We start from the raw sequence: 25,232 nt of genomic DNA, 5'->3' as shown, positions 1-25,232 counted from the left end.
TCAGTGTTTTCTCTTTCTTCTTTGTTCTCTTCGTCTATTTCCGGAATCCCAAAGATGATCAAGTTATTTTCTCTGGACTTTCTCTCGTTGATTTCTTCAAGGACATTTGTAACAGTCTCCTTCCTTGTTATATTTTTCGCTGCTTTATCTACCTCGCTGTTAGTGGAGTCACTATCTCCTTTAATATCTGGCTTTTGTATCTTGCTTATTTCTTCTGTTATTATGGCTTTCACTTTATCCTCGTCACAACCTTCTTCTGTGATTGGTGCCTCTATTTTGCTCACTTCCTCTTTAACAATCTTTTTTACCATCTCTTCATTGCAGCTCTTAATTTCCTCACAAACAATCTGCTTGACTTTGTCCTCGTCACATTTATTTTCAACTGTTTTTTCGAGTGATGTAATTCTTTCCTCATAACTCTCCATTATCTGTTTGCACCTTTTTTCTATCTCAATATCGGTAACTGCGTGTTGTTCCATGACTATCCTGCATTTTCCACAAAACCACATTGCATCTGTTTTGCATAACATGCTGTATTCCGCTTTTGTTTTCTTTAGACAGGATATGCAAAAATGTTCTTTGCACCTTTGGCATTCCATAAGTTGAGCCTCTGGCTCTTTGAAGATTTTGGTACATTTAGCGCATGTCCATGCTTCCTCCTCGTCTTGATTTAATTTTTGTGACGATTTGGGACCTGTTGTACTACCTTTTCTAGTTGTCATACTTTTAACTAAATAAAATAGGGCTTCCCTATTTTTTTTATTTTTTATTTTTTTTATCTGTTTAAAGATTGTATAAGGCTTCCTTACACCAATTTCTTATGAAATATTTTATTTTGTACTGTTTTTATTTAAAGAACAGGGGTTCCCTATCCTTGATTGTTGTACTTCAGCCGAGGTTAGACTATCTTATGGATTTTTTGTTGTTTTTTTTTTTAAAGGACAAGGCTACCCTATCCTTGACTGTATTTGATTGTCGATTGAAGCTAGACTACCCTAATTTTGACAGGGCTTCCCTATCGTGCGTTTAATTTTTATTTTCTATTTATTTTTTTATTTTTTTATTTATTTTTTTCGGGACAAGGCTTCCTCATCCGTTTGACATAGACTGCACTCTCGAATGATAGAAATAGGGCTTCCCTGTTTCTTCAATAATTATCTCCCTTTCCTAATAGGACAAGAATTCCTTATCCTCCTAGAGTTGATTAATAGCACTGACCTCTTTATTAAAAATAAAAGAAACAAGGCTTCCTTTGTTTTTTTTGTTTTTTTTTTAATTTTCTCCTTGTTATATATATTCCTTTCCTTCTTTCAGAAAACAAGGCTTCCTTGTTTTCTTTTTAGTTGTTGTTTTTTTATTTTGTTTTGTTCCCTTCTTAAATAAAACTATGCTTACCTCTAGTTAATAGGGCTTCCCTATTACTATTTTCTCTCTGTTAGAATATGCTTATACCTTTTAAATCTGGAGACAAGGCTTCCTTGTCTACGGAACTATTTTCCTATCTATAGAGACAATATTTCACTACGGTATCTGCAGAACAGAGCTTCCCTATTCTGTATTACCTCCCTTATATTAACTGTACCTAGACAAGGCTTCCCTGTCTGGTATTATTAATATATATCTGTATAATAACCGTTACCTTATGCAACTAAAAACAGGGCTTCCCTATTTTGTTGATACTTCTTTAACAGGTTTCAGACACTTCTAGGGACAGTTCCACCATTTCATAAACCCAAAGTTTAGCTATCGTTCTATTTGGATGTATGCCGTCTGACAGTAGTTTATAATTTTTCCTATATCTCACCCTGGTTTTGTTTTTGGGTTTATTAGATATTATTTGATCCTGTGAGAATCTAGGTGCTCTATACTTCTTATTTAGTAATATTAGCTGTCTATTGTAGTAATCTACTTGATAGCACAGTTCTTTATCCAGGCTACTTGCTTGCGTTACTGTTCTATACGCTTTTGTCTTGTCGATTACCAGTGCCGGATAGTGCCTTTTGTTTTTGTCCTTTTTAGTAACAATTCTGGTACCCTTATACTTTTTCACTGCTAGGGAGAAGTTTGTTGATTTTGTTTGGTTGTTATTTTGATCTACTTTGTCTTTGTTTTTCTTCCCTTCTCTATCTCTGATTTTTTTGTTAAAGATTGTTATCGAGTAGTAAGGGCAATCCAGAAAGATTATAGTGACATATTTGTATTTTGCCAATATTTTGTCTCTTAAATCTCTGTATCCTGTGAGTATTGTCTCTATATTTTGATAAGGGTAGTTCCTTAAGTATATGTATTTCCCCTTTGTTGTTATTTCACAAGTTCCGAACCAGATTAAAATGATTGGATCTTTAGTTTTCAACTCTTCTAGTTTTGCAAAAAGGGTTTTTAGATGTTCCTCATTGGAGGCTGTAGTTCCACTCTTTGCTACTATGTGAAACTTATCACTGATGCTGTCTGGAACTATTCTATCTAGACTGAACCCCTTGCTATCCGTAAATAGTACGGTATCTCGTGAAAGGCCCTGCCTTTTAAATAGGTTATAAACCCTTTTATATTCTTTTATAATCTTATTCACTGACATGAATTACAGTTAATTAATCAATGTCAATTACGGATATATATATATATTCAAGATTCAATTTCAAATTTCCCGGAGAAAAAAAAAATCCAAAATGGCGGCAACGAGCCTAGTGTCAATGCACAATTTCAGAGGAGATTTTTCACTTTTCTTCGCTGACTAATCCATATTTACATTTATATACAGTTATTTATGACATATATACTGAAAATGTTTGACTTGTTTGACAACTAACTAACAAAAACACACAGAAAACTTATCTTTTCTTGACTTTTTGTAGCAGCAGAAAAAGCTTGACCCAACGTCATATTAGTTTTGATTTGAAAACATTGAACGGAAGCTACTAACTCGCTCCTTGTATCAGTGCATTCACTTTGAATTTGAAGAAGAAGAAAATTGAAGTCAAGTTCATCCGACGAGGCCGAGCACCAAATGAACAATATTGAATTTGAATAAGTTGTTATTGAGGACAACTAATGATCACTAATATGTAGTAAAACTAAATCAGAGATCAATATTTTAATTAGATTGTTATTGAGGGGTGAAACTGGACAGCGCTGTTGTGTTAGAATAACATTCATTTCAAACTTGCATACAAAAAAATCTCGGATTTACTCTTTTCCAGTATGATTTATTCAATGGAGATAGATATAACACCACGACAGAGAAACTATCGAGTTTGTGGACATATTTATTTCCTAAACAGGGTCCGAAGTTAAGCTTTTTTGTGTACTGGCCAGCCGGACCAGTGGACTGAAGAATCTACTGGTCCGGCTCCAAATCTATAATGGGCCTGCAAAAATGACAATTTTCGATCTTTTTTAGTTTTTATATCTAAGTTTCCTTTAATTTGTCAATTTCATAAACTTTATTCCAATCTTCCTTTTGAATGTCACTTATTTTAATATGCTTTTGTCAGGCAGTTTAACTACTTCCCAAAATTTCCGAATTTGAGAAGCTACAACAATTAGTCTCTTTATATAGATATTCCAGATATGCAATCCTGTTACACTTCTTCTATAGTTGAAGTTGCTCTAGTATAGTTGTATCATTCCTCACAAGCGTATTCAAAGACAGGGCGAGCTACATCAAACGCATTTTTCTAAGTTTCGTCTCTTTTTAAATTTATTTGTTTCTGAACTTTGAAATGTTTTGTTAAACTTTTAGCAATATTATATGGGCTCTGTGGAGCATTCACGCAACATTGCCAATTTGATATTTCGGAAAACCGAACTGTTGCTTGACACATACTTGATCCTAATCTGACAAATCGTTTTTTTATGGAACTGACGCGTCATTTTTGGTGGTGTTATCAAGTATTCTGGATTGCAATTAGTTGGTGGATTATACTTTATGATAAAGGAGTAGACGTGGTGTTTTTTTGTGTCTCCTTTGAATGTGTTCATAGTTTCATGTCCTCTAATAAAGATGTGATTATGATTATGCCTTGCCTAATGAGTCTGCTTGCTATTCTTTGAGGTTTCAGGTTTTAAATATATGTATTTCAGGCGCTATTTCATCTGCTGTTTCCATTATTATTCCGCAAGATTTTTGTCTGGACCATTATAGCTTAATTGATATTTAACTGTTTTAGTAGCTTTGTTATTCGCATTTCTTCAATTTCGATATCTACAGTTTACTTGATGGTATTAGATCCCATGTTTGGAAAAGAAGCAATTTAAAACAAAATGGAATTGGTTGTCTCCTTCTTGTGTTTTGGATGTATTGTCTTAATAATTCTATAATATTGATACACCACTACTCCGGTCTCTCCTGTTTTCTCGAATTTTTTTGTTCTTCTCATATCTGTGAGTTTTACCCAGTTTTCAACATTTTTTGTCCTTTTGGCTCAGTTATATAGATGTTGTTTCCTGCGCATAGCTCTTTTTAATATTTCTCGTTTTCCCGAGGGTATGTCCCATCTACTGGTGCATATCGTAATGTTTATGGTGGTAAATGTTCGTCAATAAAGAATAAAAAAAGAATTACCATAAATATTTTCTAACAAGTTTCTAAATGTTTATGATTTCGTCTTCTTTGTATATTCAGTCTGGTTTTTATACATGGTATACTTCTTTTTTTGTCGCTGCTGGAATGTTGCTACATAGAAATGGAAAGTTCACAAATGAGAATCTGAATTCATCTGTTCAAGTTGTCGTACAGTTATGTTTCCAACCGACCCTCATTAGTAATTTCTAGATGAACGATTAGTTACGGCTACGGGGCTTCAAAGTGTCTGTGAAACTGACTAACTGCATCATTTCGACAGATTTCGTAAAAGAGACACTATCAAATTCTGACCCTTTCCCCGTGTAATTGTATTTAACATTTGATTGTTTAGTTCTTTACAGAAGAATTCCTCACTCTAGGAACAAATCATAAAAAATGAGAAAAACTACTGATACTACAAAAAATTCAATGAACTTACATTTTTTAAATTATAAATACTAGTAGTTTACATAGCAAACATTTAGCTAGCCCTGCATCACATTGTGAATTACACCTAAAAATGCTATTATGGAGACAGGGATAATTTTCTCAAAGTGGGCTGTTCGTTACTACAAAACAACTTTCGACCATCACATTGATACAATGTTTACATAGACATGAATAATTAAAGAGCTTGTGTTTCATATCAGAATTTCCATGATCCAAGATTGGTACCTACTAAAAACTACTGAACCAAGTATTGTTTGTGTTATATAGTTTTAGTTTACTCACAGATGACCACATGATTTGTTTCATTAAACATACATGTAGCCACAACCCCTCATTTTTCAGGACTTAATGACGGATTATTTATACTTGTCATGTTTCTCATGATGGTTGCCAATGGTAAATCAATTCTAGATATATCATGTAATAAGGGATTGTTGGATCGATGTTAACCCTATAGTGGCAAATATTACATGCATATTAGGACGAGAAAATATCAAAGTGATATGAACCAACACTGCCTTGTACTAGACAGGCATGTTGAAATTTTAAATGTGCTGGTTCACTGGGTATCTGTCTGCAGGAATACATTTTCTGATTAAGAACCTACCAGACTTTGACCATTGATTCTCATAAATATATCACTTACTTAGCAGAGAAGCAGAAACTACATACAATATAAAGTCTTTTGTTTGATATGGCAGGAGATCAACAAACCTTCTCTAGCACACTAGGCGAGCATGTTAAGCTGATATGGTCATGTTATAAGCCATACAAGGTCAACTATAGGTGACTGAATTGGCTAATTTGCCTTAAACGGTGCATAAAAATAACTACATGGTACCTATTTGTTGGTAGATCTTAAGAAGATTTGCTACATACTTTAGTACATACTTACACATGTTTTTGTTTCTGAGCTTAATTTCTTGGCTAACTAGCATTAAATGTCAAATCTCAGTCAGTACCAGCTTCAGAACTTTTGTGCTTCAATGTATTTCAAGAGGTTCATTGAATTATCTCTAAAGCAGGAACATTCAGCCTGTATCTACTGGTTAAATAAAAAAGTTGTCCATACTTCCAATGGCCTGTTGGGTAATACTAAATACCATGCCAAGTGCCATGTTAGTTAATCATTTTACACTGAAGTAACCCCTCTTAACACTGTGTTTTTGTCAGATGTAGTTGAGCCTTTTTCAACTGATTTTCATAGTTCTTATGTTGTACCGTAACTCCACTGTCCTAGGTTAGGGGAGGGTTGGGATCCTACTTTAGGGAAAGGGTTGGGATCCCGCTAACATGTTAAAGCCTGCATGTCACATTCTGTATGTTTGTGCCTGTCCCAAGTCAGGAGCCTGTAATACAGTTGTTGCCGTTTGTTGCTGTTACATATAAGTTTTTTGTTCATTTTTTGTACATAAATAAGGCCGTTAGTTTTCTCGTTTGAATTGTTTTTACATTTGTCTTTCAGGGCCTTTTATAGCTGACTATGTGGTATGGGCTTTGGATTTGAGGCCAAAATCGGCCTTTACCGGACCTACTCCTTTAATTTGTAAATTTTTACAAAATATTTTCCACTGTCACTTCTGGACCAAGTTCATTATAGGTAACGAATATTGTAAGCAGCAAGATTATTCAGTAAAGTAAGATCTACAAACGTAGCACCAACATCAAAACACAATTTTGTCATGAATCCATCTGTGTCCTTTGTTTAATATGCACATTGACCAAGGTGAGCGACTCAGGCTCGAAAGAGCCTCTTGTTTATATTTACAAGAAATATCTCTTTAATTTCATTAAAACCTCTTTAGCAGTTCTCATTTAAGATTTTCTACACATATCTCAATGGCTTAACAATATGATACATAATTGTAACCATAGGCTGTAATGGGTGGTCACAAACAAACACTTACCAGTAAGCACTTAACATGAAACCTTTTAACCATGTCTTCCTTCTACTGGTTAAGACATTCTAAAGACAACTTTCATTGCTTAAACCTACTTATAGCTGCATTCAACAGTGGGGCAAACTGACTGCCTAAGAGGGGACCTGCTCTGTTCACGCTTCAGTGATTCCCAATATGATTAACCAAATTTTTCCCAGATAAGGGGGCCCCCTCCTATATCCGCCTCTGCTCACTATAGTAATTGTCTAATAAGGACCGCACTAACCACATTCTACTTCTACTAAGATTATAACTATAGGTTATAATTGATGGCTTTTTTACAAACACTATTTCACTTTTCAAGAAACCTTTTTTGCACATCTTGCTTCAACTGTATTTTTAAGATGACTTTCATTTAAACTAAGTCTTGTGTTGAGCTGCATTCAACATAGTAAGGACCACAGTAACAACATAGTTCCAACAACCTTGTATAAATGGCTTAAGGAACATATATTTTAAGATGACCTTGTGTTCCAAGCGTTAATGAACAACAGAAAGATAACAAAAAAGATCACATGGTCATGTTACATAGTAACTACAATGACCATCAATGTCTAAATAACATGCTATGATAATAAAAATTAAATGCAACTGTTTTTCTTAAATTTATTCTATATCTTAAAATTTTTATAAAAATTATGAAAAAATTCATTATATAAAAATTATGTTATAGATAAATGATTTAAGGACCCAGTTGAGGTAAACTAAAAAATATAACAATGTCATAAATAAATACAAATTATTATCACAGAATCACAGTAAACATAATATTACAGTAAATAAGGTATCTTTCATAATTTATTATACAATTGGGATATCTTGAATGCTGAATAAATATAAATATGTTATTCCATATCAATAACAAATTTTGCAAGATCTGCACATATGACCTTAATATTGAAAAATGTGGATTAAACCACATAATGTAGCTTTTAAAAAATTAATGTATACACAAATTCTTGCACTCTCAACATATACACAAGAAATAAATAAAATAATATATAACAAAAACATTTCTGAAAGGAGTTGAATTCTAATACGTTTTATTCTACTACTGAAATTTTATATATTTTTATTTAAGGAGTTTAGGTTATTCTAAACAGACAAGACCAGATATACAAAATATATAATGGAAATTCCTTTTTTCCCTATGAGTTTAATCATTATATTATCCTTTAACATACACATACACAACTCCTGGTTAATTAATACATTATTAGAGGTTGCAACATTGCCTCAACATGTTTGAATACTGCAATTATCAATTAAAGAAAAATGTATTACATTGTAATATTATATGTAATTAAAAAAGAATTTACATTTATTTCAAATTAATTTAGTAGGATATCTTTTTTTGCTTTTTTTTTTTCACTTGATGGCCATGGTCTTATATTTTCTATTTAAAATATCATCCAGGTATGCCATCCAAACATGTATCTTACCACAATAATATTAGACCTGATTATACAAAGAAAGGACTTATATTATCTATATACGTCCCTGTACAAAGTCAAGGAAATGTCAAGACTATTAAAAACATCGGTAAACTTCATAAATATTTTTCTCTTTTCCTAATTATCTAAATTTTTATTGCTGATTTAAATACAAATGTACTTTTTTCAATTTTAAAACATTGCATTTCTCTTGAAAAGAATAACGACATATTTTAAACCAACTAAGACATTTGATTATTGTTGATTGTCATTTGGATTATTGGTATTGATTAAATTCATTTTTAACCTAACTTCTAATTTCTATTAACTATTCATATCAGCATTTTTCCTTGGTTTTCTTGGCTGCATTTCTTCTACATTGTGCTTTGAATGTTGTTTACATAGGGTATTCGTGAAATGTTTTGTATATGGTGGTTTTATCAATTCATTACAAAGAAAACAAAAACTATTTTTACAGTTCCAACATTTTATATGATTGTTTCTGTTTTCTCTTAAATTTCTTTGTCTACAACGAGAACATCTTCTTACATTTTGTTCTGCAACTTTTCCACCTTCTAATATGGCCTCATCTATTTCTCTTACTTTCTGTGTAAATAAAAAAGAAAGCATTTACAAATTAAATTAAGAATATATATAAATCTAAGTGTCAATTAGTTGAATTATCAAGTTAACACTCAAATTAGCTGCATAGCCTGAATTATTAATCTTGGTTAAATTCAATATGCAATCAGTTTAAAAAAAAAAAAAATAGATTGAAACTGATTACTGTAAATTCAGAAATTATTGCGTGTATTTATTATTGCCATTTTGTCATTTTGGACTAAAATATGATCTTAATTTTTGAAGTTATTGAAAAAGTCCTGTTTAATTCATATAAAAAATTCCAAAACGTAAAATTTTTGCGATTATAGCCCTTTCGCATTTTTCGTAATAATAAAAACATCGCAATAATTGATGAATTTACAGTATTCAAGTTTTTGATTCTTTATTTTGACAAGACTTGACTGTATTAGCTGTTAATCACTTGTTCATTTGGCAAGTATTGGACTACAGTCACAAATCAATTTTAGACTTAAATTTTTCAAACTAAATTGTTTTTTTAGTAATAAATCTCCTCCACTTATAAAAGCTGACTGCCAAATTACAACCAAAAGTGCTGAAAGTGGCATTTAACACCAACAATCAACATGATCAATCAATCAATATAATAAGATATACAGCTACTTATATCATAGTTCCATTGTAGTAAATGAAACAATGTAAATAGCTAGTAAAGAATGTTGAAATACTTTACAACTGTAAATTCAACAAGAGTGCACACACTGAAATGTCTCGCCTTCTTTACTAATCCTTGATACTATCTTTATAGACCTAAATATAAAGCCACATAAACTCAACATTAACCAAGAAAATGAAACATTGATCAATGAACCATGAAAATGAGGTCAAGGTCAGAAGAACCATGCCAGGCAGACATGTACAGCTAACAATTCTTCAATACAACAAATATAGTTGACTTATTGCTTATAAATAAAGAAAAACAGACCAAAACACAAACACTTAAAACTTAGCAATGGACCGTGAAAATGAGGTCAAGGTCAAATAAAACCTGCATAACCTACATATAGATCATAAAATATTTCCATACACCAAATATAGTTGACCTTATGCATAAAGTATTAGAAAAATAGACCAAAACTAAAAAACTTAACTTTGACCACTGAACCATGAAAATGAGATCAAGGTCAGATGACACCTGTCAGGTAGACATGTACACCTTACAATCATTCCATACACCAATTATAGTAGACCTATTGCATATAGTATAAGAAAAACATACCAAAACACATAAACTTAACTATAACCACTGAACCATGAAAATGAGGTCAAGGTCAGATGACACCTGCCAGTTGGACATGTACACCTTACAGTCCTTCCATAAACCGAATATACTAGACCTATTGCTTATAGTATCTGAAATATGGACTTGACCACGAAAATTTAACCTTGTTCACTGATCCATGAAATGAGGTCGAGGTCAAGTGAAAACTGTCTGACAGGCATAAGGACCTTGCAAGGTACGCACATACCAAATATAGTTATCCAATTACATATAATAAGAGAGAATTTAACATTACAAAAAATCTTAACTTTTTTTTCAAGTAGTCACTGAACCATGAAAATGAGGTCAAGGACATTGGACATGTGACTGACGGAAAGTTCGTAACATGAGGCATCTATATACACAGCATGAAGCATCCAGGTCTTCTACCTACTAAAATATAAAGCTTTTAAGAAGTGAGCTAACGCTGCCGCCGCCGCCGCTGAACCACTATCCCTATGTCGAGCTTTCTGCAACAAAAGTTGCAGGCTCGACAAAAATTATTGCATGCATTTATTATTGCGATTTAGTCATTTTACACTCAAATGTGGTTTTAATTTTTTGCGATATTGAAAAAATACTGTTAAATTCTTATAAAAAAATTCAAAATGCGAGTTTTAATTACAGTAGTGCGTTTATAATCCTGTCATTTTCGCAATAATAAAAACATCACAATAATTTCTGAATTTACAGTATTATCTAACCTGTGGAATTGGATCTCTGAAAGGAGTCTGCATAACATCCTCATTTATTATTTCTCCACATTTTGGGTTGTCAGAAAAGTGTGCATAAGATATCTTGGTTATATCTCTTCCACAAGCCCAGCACATGGCAGTAGAACACCTTGAACATGTCACTTTGTTGCAGCTGAATAAAAGTGCATTAATGATAAACTTATATCATGATAATCTAATACTTATTCTGTATTGTGAAATTTCAGTGCACACTTTTTATTTCAAAGATTTTTCTCAATGCAATTTCATGTATTGGTATTTTCAGTTTTCTTGGTGAGGCTTCTAAAGCATTTTAAAGATTTAATCTAGACAGTGAAGATGCATTCCTCTGTTCTGCCAGATGCATACGGTAGTTCCACATTCTTAAATTTGACAACAGTGATGTTGAAGTACAACTTGAAATTGTTGCACATAAATGATGTCCCCATCCTGCCACAAGAAATTATAAATTGAACACTATGTATAATGATCTATCCTTTATTTCTATTCTGAAGGTCTACACTTGCAGGACTGATTTTCCAGTCAAAAGGTATAAACTGTCCAGTTTTTGTAGTCCCCAAGTTCAATTTTCTTTTTTTCAGTGGTCCCCAAGTTCAACTTTCTATTTTCAGTGGTCACCAAGTTCAACTTTCTATTTTCAGTGGTCACCAAGTTCAACTCAACTTTCTATTTTCAGTGGTCACCAAGTTCAACTTTCTATTTTCAGTAGTCACCAAGTTCAACTTTCTATTTTCAGTGGTCACCAAGTTCAACTTTTTTTTTTCAGTGGTCACCAAGTTCAACTTCACAGTATTTATTAAATATTCGACAATACTATAAAAATCTTTTTTATTGCATTAAGGACATTAAATTGTAGTAAATGTAGTACAAACTATGTTTTTAATAAATATAGCAAGTGAAAGGGAAATGAGGTCCATCTACAGTTTTTATGAATATCAATTCTGACTTCTAGTACAAACAAGCATTCTGAGAGTATTGCTTTTGCATGGCAATACATAGTCCCCTACTGGTTAAAAATTTATTGTACTGGAACAAAATGCTAACTTGATCTAAGGAAAACTGATTATTTAAGTGAATTTCCAAAATAGTAATACAAGATTAGAACACCGAAAACTAAGACTTAAATTAATCCCTTTAATTTGGTAAAAATAATTATTTTCAATTGAAGATTTTCTATTGCGCAATATTGTGTTATTGTCAATAATGTTGAAATTTCACAAAACCACTTATGTTTTCCAACGGTTTCAATTGATGTAGTTCATTAGAAAATATACATAGGAGTTTCAGAAAGAGACCAGGAATCTGCTTAAAAAAAATTGGCTTGATGTCCGTCACAAAGATGACTATACGCCATAGCATGAAGCAAATGCTTTGAAAAACGAAACAAATTAAAAATCATCTTATATTTAGCTATCAATATACAGTGCATTTACCCGCCATTTTTCTCAATAGGGGATTTACATTTCCAACATTGTCTGGTTCTGGCCTTTATTAGTTGATAACTTAAATTCATTTCCGCTCTTCTTTGCTTGTGCAACCTTTTCCGTTCAGCCTTCTCGCTTTCCTCAACATATTCCGACTTCGTAGATCCATTTTTTCCCTCCTCATCTCCCTCCACCTCCTTTTCAAAGAAACAAGTATCACCCTGGAAAAAATAATGTTTTTTTGATAATTACTAGATTTAACAAGTCTTACCTTGGTTAAAGTTGAAGTTGAATTCGAGGGCATGTCAATCGCCAACGAAAGTTGACATTTCACTGAGGTTACGGTTGCACAGTGTTTCTCATCTGATTACAGAAGTAATATGATGTAATAAAATTGCACATCGGAAGGTAATAATAATTAAAATTGAGTTCTAAAATTAAACAGAGTCTAAAATTAAACAGAGAACAAAAACCGTTTTTTTTCTAAAGTGAACATTGATTGGTTAAATATTTCTCAGTAATGTCCTGTGTTTGAATTTGTTTGTTAGCTTTTTGGTCATGAATGTTTGTCGCTAATATTTAATTAACTGTGCATTTGTATTCAGATATCGCAGATCAAATTTATTCGTTCATTGTGTAATCATACGTTTTTTGATTGAGTTAAGTCTGCCAATTGATATTTTCTCGTATGTTTTTCTATGTTGTGATGTTATGCTATTGTTTCAGAAAAAGGGAGAAGGTTTGGATCCATTTAAACGTTTAATCCCGCTGCAAATGTTTGCACCTGTCCTAAGTCAGGAATCTGATGTACAGTAGTTGTCGTTTGTTTATGTAATATATACGTGTTTCCCGTTTCTCGTTTTGTTTTATATAGATTAGACCGTTGGTTTTCCCGTTTGAATGGTTTTACACTAGTAATTTTGGGGCCCTTTATAGCTTGTTGTTCGGTGTGAGCCAAGGCTCCGTGTTGAAGGCCGTACTTTAACCTATAATGGTTTACTTTTTAAATTGTTATTTGGATGGAGAGTTGTCTCATTGGCACTCACACCACATCTTCCTATATCTATCCTCTTTACAAGCCTGATTTTGACATTTATTTAGAAGTATATGAACAACTTTCCTGCAGTCAATACATGAACATTAAAGGATTGAATATAATGTTAATTTATGTGAATGCAACACAAAGATTTGATGTCATCTGAAACAACAATAGCAATATAAAGTGCCATACATACTGGTATTGTTGTATTTTTAAGAATATCAAAAGATCTGTTAACCTTTTTATGGATTGAAAAATCTCACTGCATAATCTGTAACTATCTATAAAATTAAGTTGTTACAAAACAAACCAAAATTTGTCTTTTATTTTGAATTCAAATGATGTTTAACAAGAGGCTCTAAGAGTCAGACGCAGATTTATAGGTTTTTTAGCCCCCCCCCCCTTTTGTAGTAAAATTTTGGTTCCTTCATGTTAAAGTTTTTGGTCCCTTCAAGTAAAAGTTTTTGGTCCCTTCAAGTAAAAGTTTTTGGTCCCTTCAAGTAAAAGTTTTTAGTCAAGGTACAAAAATTGTAGTTTAACATGAAGTTGAAGTCCAATCATCTTGAAACTTAGTACACATGTTGGTTGATTATATAAGGAATCACTGAAGCATGACTGGAGCGGGCCCCCTATTTAGGCAAGCCCAACTAATGATAATTTCGGGATCCCCCACTGAGAGTGACAGCAAACCGGATTTGCTTGCAGGGGTTGAACCCTGAACAGTTATAAAGCAAGTATTGACACAACATTTAGACATTTAGGCTTAAATCAGATCGGATTGTGATTGAATATTTGACACAGCATATGTTTGTGACACAAAATGAATGCGGCCAAAGAACTTAACTAGGACCTTTACCTATTATTGTCCAATATCCAAAGTTCAAGTACATTGTTATAAAGAGCTATGCTTTGAGCACATAACGCCTGTTGCTTTTTCTAAGAATAAAGTTCTATAACTCCTCCTAGTCATATCAGAAATTTATAAAACAAAATTAAAGAGAGGTTATTTCAATACATATAAACAAGTCACCAAAGTTTCATCAAAACTGCTAAAAGCACTTTTGAGTTATTGTTCTAAAACTGGAAAATACCCCCTTTAACTCATAAACTTGAAATCTAGAATTTAAAAATTAAAATGGAGCTTATGTCCATAGATTTTATTAATTCAACACAATGTTTCATGAAAACAGCTCAAAGCATTTCTGAGTTATTTAAGGAATGAATGTAATATTGTTTCTGTCTATGAAGAAATAACATCAAAAATGTTGTGCACACTGAATTACCTGAGTAACAAGTATGCACCACATTTTTTATGTTTTTTTGAAAATAGACAGAAAAAATATTACAGTAATTTCTTATCATTTAATTCTAAATTCCATCTTAAACCGGAGAAAACCATGAGAAAACTTTTTCTATGAGCGAGCTGGTAAACAAAATAAAGTCAGTTAATCAGAAGGTGTGTTACGTCCAAAATTAAATTATTGTCAGATAACTTGAAAATGTAACATCTAAACTTAATAAAAATCTAGAGGAATTTCACTCACTGTATTAGATAGATGTCAACAATTCATCAAAGTTTCATGCAAATTGGTAAAAGTGTTTTTAATTATTGTCTGACATGTTGACAACAGACAGACGGACAACTGTGTCTCATATTTTATCATTATAAAACCCTGTAAATGGGCGTATAAAAATGCATTTTTCTGCATACAAGACTCTAGAATTTTTGTACAGAATTAAACATTTTAATTTGTGTATATTAAACCAGGAATCACAAGAATTGGTTCCACAAATAATGATGAATCAAAAGAAACTCAAAAGTAAGACGGCTGATTTTTCAATTATTTCACATAATAATACATTTCAATTATTTCTAATAATACATTTTCCATTATTTCTAATCACACATTTCTATCATAAGCAGTTTACCTGATGCCATTTCTCTAAGCACTTTGTACAGAATGTAAACAAACATGACAAACAATGTCCTAAATCCTCCTCCTTGACCACAACATTCTGACATCTTGGACAGTAAATAATGTCTCCCATTGTATCTAATCCATACTGAAAAATAATATACATTGTATAACTTTTAATATTGAAAATAAATTTATCTTTTGAGTCTAAAAATGGGGAAAATTAAAGGTCAATTTTAAGAAAAACTAGGGGTTTCTTGTACATGTAGCTTTGAATCCATTTTTCAAGTATTCAATGTCTTAAGATTAAAAAAAAAAAAGAAGGTTGGAGCTTAACATTTGAGAGGGATTAAAAAAGGCAAAAAATCTGTTTGGAAACTCAAAAAAGTAATATGTTGTTTCTATAAAATTACATATTTTGATATATCATAGCAGCTCATTATCTGCAATGAAGGATGTCAATGAAGATTAAATAAAATCTGTTTCATGGAATAAGCAAAAGTAAGGTCAAAATTATATCAACCTAGAAAATATTTCATTGTGTAGGCGACTTCAGTTTTTTACAGATATGATTATAATCCTGATTGTGTATTGAATATTTGACTTTTGACTTTAATGAGATAACAATTTGAAATTCTTTAACAATTTTTTGTGAGCAGCTATTTTAGAAATCACATGAATGAGTCTTGCATTTATATTCACTGTTCTAAAAAAAAAAGGCACACAATGATTTATGAATTCACAAGGAGGTGTTCAATATTTAAATTTCAGGAATCATTTCATTAGCATGTTCCCCTTTCTCAATATTAAAGCATTCTCCTGTGAATAACTACACAAAATTTGACCCCAAATATGTTAACCAAGAGCTGGTTAAGCTAAACGTGTGAGCTTGACAATAAAGTATACATGCTTATATTGGTGATTTTGAATCTGTTCAAAGTTTTGATTTTTCTACCCTGTATACCACATTGCCTCACATTCTCATTAAGAAAAAAATCACCCACCTAATTAAATGGGCATTTAAAAAGTCAGAATGTGAATATATATGTTCAAACTCTTTTACGTCATTTTTAAGTAGCAATAAACAAAACCAGATGCTCAGCAGGGCGCAGCTTTATACGACCGCAGAGGTTGAACCCTGAACGGTTGGGGCAAGTATGGACACAACATTCAAGCTGGATTCAGCTCTAAATTTGGATTGTGATTTTAAAAATAGTTGACACAGCATAGGTTTCTGACACAGACTCAAAACTGATCTCAATTCAAATTTCTAATGAAGTGTGCGACAATAACTACTCATTTAAATACATCATAAAATATTAAAATGTAAAAAAAGTGCTCGTCATCACTGACAATGACTGAATGGTAAATTTTTTTTTAATCTATCAGTTGGTAGTAAAAGTGAATATATACATCGTATATTGTATAAAGCAATGATTTAAGTTGATTCAACTACTATTCTGGACAAAGAAAGATAACTCCAATTGAATTCCAATTGGTATTTCTTGCTATTGCACAATATTGTGCAATTAGATATTTCTTGCTATTGTGCAATACTGTGCAATTGAAAATATTTGCTATTGCACAATACTGTGGAATTGAAGATTTCTTGCTATTGCTGAATTTATAACTGTGCAATTGAAGATTTCTTGCTATTGCTGAATTTATAACTGTGCAATTGAAAATTTCTTGCTATTGCACAATACTTAATATAATAATTTTGGATCCTGATTTGGACCAACTTGAAAACTGGGCCCATAATAAAAAATCTAAGTACATGTTTAGATTCAGCATGTCAAAGAGGCCCAAGAATTCAACTTTTGTTAAAATCAAACTTAGTTTAATTTTGGACCCTTTGGACTTTAATGTAGACCGATTTTAAAGCGGGACAAAAAATTAAGAATCTACAAACACAGTAAGATTTGGCATATCAAAGAACCCCAATTATTCAATTTTTGAAGAAATCAAACAAAGTTTAATTTTGGACCCCGATTTGGGCCAACTTTAAAACTGGGCCAATAATAAAAAATCTAAGTACATTTTTAGATTCAGCATATCAAAGAACCCCAAGGATTCAATTTTTGTTAAAATCAAACTAAGTTTAATTTTGGACCCTTTGGACCTTAAGGTAGACCAATTTGAAAACGGGACCAAAAATTAAGAATCTACATACACAGTTAGATTTGGCATATCAAAGAACCCCAATTATTCAATTAAAGATGAAATCAAACAAAGTTTAATTTTGGACCCTTTGGACCCTTTTTCCTAAACTGTTGGGACCAAAACTTCCAAAATCAATACAAACCTTTCTTTTATGGTCATAAACCTTATGTTTAAATTTCATAGATTTCTATTTATAAATACTAAAGTTATGGTGCGAAAACCAAGAAAAATGCTTATTTGGGTCCCTTTTTGGCCCCTAATTCCTAAACTGTTGGGACCGAAACTCCCAAAATCAATACCAACCTTCCTTTTGTGGTCATAAACATTGTGTTTAAATTTAATTGATTTCTATTTACTTAAACTAAAGTTATTGTGCGAAAACCAAGAATAATGCTTATTTGGGCCCTTTTTTGGCCCCTAATTCGTAAACCGTTGGAACCCAAACTCCCAAAATCAATCCCAACCTTTCTTTTGTGGTCATAAACCTTGTGTCAACATTTCATAGATTTATATTAACATAAACTAAAGTTATAGTGGGAAAACCAAGAAAATGCTTATTTGGGCCCTTTTTGGCCCCTAATTCCTAAAATGTAGGGACCAAAACTCCCAAAATAAATCCCAACCTTCCTTTTGTGGTCACAAACCTTGTGTTAAAATTTCATAGATTTCTATTCACTTTTACTAAAGTTAGAGTGCAAAAACTAAAAGTATTCGGACGACGACGACGATGTCGCCAACGTGATAGCAATATACGACAAATTTTTTTCAAATTTTGCGGTCGTATAAAAACTATGTCAATTGAACATGCTTTGATTCTATACATTTTTGTTCGCTTTGGAGATTCCGTATATCGTCAGGTTATCGGAATTCCAATGGGGACTAACTGTGCACCACTTGTCAGTATTCACCTCAGAAACTCACAAAATACTTTAACTAGACTTATCAAGAAGGGATATAGTTACGATACTGTTGTCAGGTCATTAAAGATTGCATATTTTGGCGTTAATATTGATTCACTTGTAGGGTCTTTGCATCAGAACACATTTATTAAAAAAAAAAAGTTGTTGGAATGACACGGTTTATGTTCTTCTCATATATGTTATGATGGTATGATACTAAACCCCTAACGGGAAGGATTGTGCCTGATATTCATATGATGAAATCATAATCTTTCAATCAGTTTAATTGAAGTCTGGACTTGGCATGTCAGTTAACTGCTAGTAGTCTGTTGTTATTTATGTATTATTGTCATTTTGTTTATTTTCTTTGGTTACATCTTCTGACATCAGACTCAGACTTCTCTTGAATTGAATTTTAAATGTGCTTATTGTTATGCATTTACTTTTCTACATTGGCTAGAGGTATAGGGGAGGGTTGAGATCTCGTAAACATGTTTAACCCCGCCACATTTTTGCGCCTGTCCCAAGTCAGGAGCCTCTGGTCTTTGTTAGTCTTGTATTATTTTAATTTTAGTTTCTTGTGTATGATTTAAAAAAAAGTATGGCGTTCATTATCACTGAACTAGTATATTGTATATATTTGTTAAGGGGCCAGCTGAAGGACGCCTCTGGGTGCGGGATTTTCTCGCTGCATTGAAGGCTTGTTGGTGACTTTCTGCTGTTGTCTTTTCTATAGTCAGGTTCTTGTCTCTTTGACACATTCCTCATTTCCATTCTCAATTTAATAGTAATGTAGATTCATTAATATTTTCGTTGGATACCAATATTTGTGGATTTCATGGGTATAGGAGAACCATGAATCTAAATTTTCAACAAATTACATATTTCTAAAGGAATATATGCCTACTATGCCAAATCCACGAAATTAAATATCCATGAATATGCAAATTTTTATCAAACCACAAAAATTGGTACCCATGAAAATAAATGGATCCACAGTCAGTAAAAACCTGTAATATAAGCCTTTCCCATCTTTCATAATCATCATCATTCAGCACTTCCTTTAAAATGTATGGTCTGATTTCTGTTTCACATTTGGGTTCTGGACATCTAGAATTGAAAAAATTAAATGTCTCGTCACATTATTATTAGTAAAAAAAAGATATTTCTATTCATCAGTGATTGATTGATTGATCATTAATGTTTAACACCACTTTCAGCATTGTTGGCCTAATCATGGTTACCAGTTTTTAGAGGCGTAGGAAACAAGAGAGAACCTGGACACGCAGCAGAAAATGTGACAAAACCCAGTTATATTTCTTTCAGTATTCAATTTTATCTAAGTTTTGATCCATCATTCAAGACAATTGTCAATACTTCTCAAGGTTTTGAAAATACATTTAAATTCTCAAGCAATTAAAATATATTTAGGCAGCAAAGTTTTTTTGAGTTACTTCCCATTTAGCAACCAGGGATTTTTTTTCACGCTTGAACACATGTTACCTGAGCACACAAATTTAATCTGTAGTACTTACAATAAATGTTGAACAGTCCCCTCTTTAACATGAATTGAACAATGTTCTGCCATACACTCTCTACAGAAATGGTGTTTACATGGTAGTAATCTGTCAAAATCTCTCCCTGACTTCTCACAAAAACAAATACCACATTCCTGGTCATATCTTAAGAATTCTGTCATCTCTTCTTGCATATTATGCCTGTAATAACAAAATATGTTTTGTGGTATATAGTTCCATGTTTGGAATAAGATGTGATAAAAAAAACTTTTTTTTTTTAGGAAGTACACCACTAATTCATGGTCCCATTGCTTTCTATGTTAAATTCCTCCGTTTCAAGCAGGCACACCTCTTTTATTTTAAGTTCAAATAAAGTGGCAATCATTGCATTTCAAAGCAACACTTTATGGTGTCTTGTACTGAAAAAATCAACATACCTTGCATGGCATATAAGAAAGAACTGGTTCCCGGAACTTCAGATGTACCAAAACAGGTACTTCAGATCTGACAAACAGACAAAATGTACCCTCTTTTTAAAATTTGGTGCAGTTTTTTTAATATTCAAAACTAAAAGTCCAAAAGTGTTCTACAATGATCACCAGTCCTTCAGCTTTCATTTGATACCAAAAATACCTAAATATTCTACATATTTTGAAAGTTACACTCATGCGTAGGAACTATTTTGTGTTAAATATGTACTACTTTCTGGTATGTGCTTTCTGGCCGGGCCTGAATTAGTGGTGTTACACCTATAACAGAACCAAACTTGCTATATTGACTTGAGCATTACTTTTTTTCATTGTATGATCTATTTCAAGCAATAAAAAACATATAAAGCTTTAGTCCAAAGACTATTTTATTACTTCAACGCTCAAATTGGACTGGTAGTAACATATGGGTTATTCAAAGAAAACTGCATATGTATATTACCAGTGACCAATATACTTTTTTTTCTCTCAATATCATTATTTTATTTATTAATTTCTATTAGGAAAGCTATGCGCTTACTAATAGTCATATTTTTATCAGAGGTTCTTCATTAAATAAAAATATATTAGTCCAAGCTTAAGACATAGATGAGAAATTATCCCCCCTTTTTTCTTAAAATTCAAAAAAAGCTTTTTTTTTGTATGAACCATTAATTCTGTGGTAAAACATATATAAAAAAGAGCAATTTATATATCCCTCAGCTATATAACTTGCTAAACTGGTTCAAAATTGCATGCACAGTGAGATTTTAGAATTCTTATATGAGTATATACCATTTGCCTACATTGTAAAAGGCTACCATAAGAAAAACAAAAAATCTTGAAAAATCAGAAAATCATTTTGACCAAGAGCTATTCTGTTCCATATACAAGTCATAAATTACATGTTTTATGGATTTCAATCAGAACAAATGCAAAAATAAGAACTTGGAGTCAAGTCCTAACTGCATGCATGTTGTATGACCATAAAAGGCTAACATACTTGAGTATGCCAATTTAAGAGCTTAAATTTCCCATAAGCAGGTTGGTTGACAAAAAAAGATGATTAAACATGATTACTAACATCATATTTGACTTATTTTCATTGGAATAGGTACAACTTCTAAAAATTGGATTTCTGGTGATTCTCTGTAATAGGAAGTACACCACTAATTCATGGTCCCATTGCTTTCTATGTTAAATTCCTCCGTTTCAAGCAGGCACACCTCTTTTATTTTAAGTTCAAATAAAGTGGCAATCATTGCATTTCAAAGCAACACTTTATGGTGTCTTGTACTGAAAAAATCAACATACCTTGCATGGCATATAAGAAAGAACTGGTTCCCGGAACTTCAGATGTACCAAAACAGGTACTTCAGATCTGACAAACAGACAAAATGTACCCTCTTTTTAAAATTTGGTGCAGTTTTTTTAATATTCAAAACTAAAAGTCCAAAAGTGTTCTACAATGATCACCAGTCCTTCAGCTTTCATTTGATACCAAAAATACCTAAATATTCTACATATTTTGAAAGTTACACTCATGCGTAGGAACTATTTTGTGTTAAATATGTACTACTTTCTGGTATGTGCTTTCTGGCCGGGCCTGAATTAGTGGTGTTACACCTTTAACATTTGATCATTTATCAAGGTAAAAATAAGACAAAATGCATATATATTTTGTAAAAGTTCTTGAATTTCTTGTTTTGTATCTTTTTTTTTGTTTTTGTTTATTTTATTACCTATTCTGACAACAAGCTCTGACTTCTAATAAACTATTTTTTTCTGTGGGTATTGCTGTGTGTTTCTTTATTCTACATTGGCTAGAGGTATAAGGGTAGGATTGAGATCTCACAAAAACATGATTAACCCTGCCGTAATTTTGCGCCTGTCCAAAGTCAGATGCCTCTGGCCTTTGTAAGTCTTGTATGTTTTTTTAATTTTAGATCACTCATATGTTTTGGAGTTAAGTATGATGTTCATTTTCACTAAACTAGTACACACTTTTATTTAGAGGCCAGGTGAGGCCCACCTCAATCTGCAGGATTTTCTTGCTGAGCTGAAGATCCATAGGTGGCCTTTTGCTGTTATCTGCACTTTGGTCTAGTTGTTGGTCTATTTGACATATAAAAACATTTCCATTCTCAATTTAATTAAGCTAAATTTCACATTTCCCAATCCATCATGATCTAAAACCATGTAACAACTCAACACTTAAGTTAATATACTTCTTTAGTTGATAGTTGTAAGTAAATGTACTCATGAGGGCAACTATAATGCAAATGATTTAAATTTAAAGTAAACACATTATTAGACATTCTTATTAAAGATACTGTGGATAAATTATTATTTGTGGGATACCAATTTTAGTTCATTTCGTGATCCACAAATTTAGATGTTCAGTGAAGAGCAAATTTTGTAGGTGTGTATGCAGACTTTTGTAAAACCACAAAATCAAATATTCAAAAAAATACATAGTTACCTCAATCAACGAAAATTGGTACTCTCGAAAATTAGTGAATCCACAGTAGATTCATTTTTTGTATAATACCTGAGCATCTCATTAACTGTGTCATCTATATTATCACAATCAGGAACAGCTCTGGTGTCTATATCATCATCTGTCACACACTGTTGGACAAACACTTTATCACTGATACCTAAATAACTGAAATACAGATATTAAAATAAGTCAATTAATACATCCTAGCAATCTCATACTCAATCTCTCTATGATGAGTTTATATACACTTGCATTTCTAAAAACTTCTCAAATTCAAAGTATGCATTAATATGTTAAGGTCAAAGTTTGAAAACTAACTCAATGTTAATGTTGGATTTTCTCACTGTGTTGAAGTTGGACTGTTTCTACTCTTTGGTCTGGTTGTTGTCTCTTTGACACATTCCCCAGTTCAAATCTCAATTTTATAACCCTTGTGTTTTGAATAATTAAAATTCTTAGGCCAGGATTTTTTAATTTGTTGGTTTACGGATCCGCCGACCCGATTTTGCCGATTTCCAAAATAAAAATAAAATCGAATTTCAGGCTTTTTTTTATTCTCGCCGACCCTAACAAATGCATTATCCCTGAAAAATAATTAAAATATCCTTTTTTATAAAATGAAATGCATTAATCACTAACAGAAGTGATGACACTTTCTGTTGTGAAAAAGGAAACTTTCAGTTTACGTTTCTAAAAATAGAAAAATCAATTATTAATGACCTTGAAATGTCGTTTGCGCAAATAATTTTGCGGAACGAAACCTGTGTTTAAAACCAATTAAACAATAAGTTCGTTTCCCTTATTTGTCACCCGTCCGTAAGATGATTACAAAACCATTGATATGATACCTTTTTAACTTTTAAAGATTTCAGTCTGAAATTTTTAATCTGTATATATTAACATTTAAAACTTATGATAGAAGTTTTAAAATAACGTTTCATGGAATACTTTTAAAATGGATTATATTGTGCCGTGTAACATAAGCCTCACATTCTATATTGATATTTGTGCCCGTGTAAATAAGCCAATTAATTCTTATAATCCGTTTGGATGTGCTCCTCATTAGCAGGAGGAAGATACAGAAAAGAAGAAGAAGAAGATGCATGTTCTCATATAAATAGACTTGTCCAAATGTGGACAGGTGGTAGTTCAAGACATCAAGTTAAAATAGTGAATTTTAACAGAGACACAGTGTGTATATATGTCTCTGATTTTAACAAATCATTTGATATTTTCTTGTTTGAAAGATAGTAAAAAAATATCGTCCATTTGGATAAAAAACGGGAATGCATGACAACAGATTATTTAACCTGATATTCTCGTTTTCCAGTGGACGAGTCTATTACGTTTTTGACACGTGTGTTGAAACTTATTTTTGTACGACGTTTTTACTTTTTTTTTCTTTATCAGTTTTCACCAAGTTTTGATTAAAAGCTTAGTCAAATAACTGACGTGAATCTGTTTTTCTTGTTTGTGAAATGACGATTTAATTTCGTCTTTGTCAGTGTACCCCCCTTTTTTTACGGGAAGTTATTAGACTATGTCATGCGATGTTTACAGCTGAGCAATTATATTTCATCAAACTTAAATTTAAGAACGATGAAAAAATAGTATGACAAACAAATTAGAAAGGTGAAATATATTTTTATTTTGCATATCAGTTTTCTGTCTTGAAAGGTCTTTTTTTTCTTTTTTTTTCCGACCGACCGACCGGACTTTTTTATGGAGAAAATCCGTAAACCAACAAATTAAAAAACCGTGGCCTTAGAAGAAAAAGAGCTTTTTCAAAGAAATAAAAAAAATATGACTTACTCAAAAGTATTATGTTCAAGCCAATCAATCCATGAGAAGAGTATTGGCATTGATGGACATTCATTCCATAATTTATCCAGTTGTATACACAAAGAGGTCAGTTGATCCCCATTCAACCATGATGAAGACAATGTAAAAATAGGTGGTTCACATGAAGGATATCCTGGTGTTAATACAACTGTTAGCCTCAAAGGAGTTAAAAATTTCACAGAAAATGAAGCAAATACTGTATTCCCTACAAAAATAAATACAAAATTTATTAAAATTTCCCTAAAGAGAAAATGCCTTTCATCATCAAGGACCAAATACTGAATTCCTTCGGAAATTATTTACCTTACCATTGTTATAGATACTAAGTAGTACACATTGGTCATATTTAATATCTAATTTAATAGATAATTATCATATTTATTTCTGAGTACTGCTTGATCACATTGATGTTTCATAAATATTTTTTTTTTACAAACAGAC

General features: G+C 32.0%; 1 protein-coding gene across 2 annotated transcripts in view; it reads right to left on the bottom strand.

Annotated features, from left to right (window-relative positions):
• Positions 1–7,999: 7,999 nt before the first annotated feature.
• Positions 8,000–25,232, bottom strand: part of LOC134700403 (E3 ubiquitin-protein ligase RNF14-like) — a 26,271-nt gene continuing 9,038 nt past the window's right edge. Inside the window, exons 4-11 of one of the 2 annotated variants that reach the window (XM_063561802.1) lie at positions 24,762–24,996; positions 22,998–23,114; positions 19,998–20,180; positions 19,473–19,572; positions 15,414–15,548; positions 12,455–12,666; positions 10,992–11,154; positions 8,000–8,990 (exon numbers count right to left, since the gene is read on the bottom strand). In XM_063561802.1, the coding sequence (XP_063417872.1) occupies positions 8,709–8,990; positions 10,992–11,154; positions 12,455–12,666; positions 15,414–15,548; positions 19,473–19,572; positions 19,998–20,180; positions 22,998–23,114; positions 24,762–24,996 (1,427 nt within the window). In that variant the 3' untranslated portion in view covers positions 8,000–8,708. The remainder of the gene's footprint in view (positions 8,991–10,991; positions 11,155–12,454; positions 12,667–15,413; positions 15,549–19,472; positions 19,573–19,997; positions 20,181–22,997; positions 23,115–24,761; positions 24,997–25,232) is intronic. The other variant, XM_063561803.1, reaches the window with a different exon arrangement.

Source organism: Mytilus trossulus, unplaced genomic scaffold (genome assembly GCF_036588685.1).
Source record: "Mytilus trossulus isolate FHL-02 unplaced genomic scaffold, PNRI_Mtr1.1.1.hap1 h1tg000138l__unscaffolded, whole genome shotgun sequence".
In the NCBI taxonomy this organism is placed as follows: domain Eukaryota; kingdom Metazoa; phylum Mollusca; class Bivalvia; order Mytilida; family Mytilidae; genus Mytilus; species Mytilus trossulus.
Note: the sequence above shows the minus strand (reverse complement) of the source record. Positions and strands in the feature narration are given on the sequence as shown.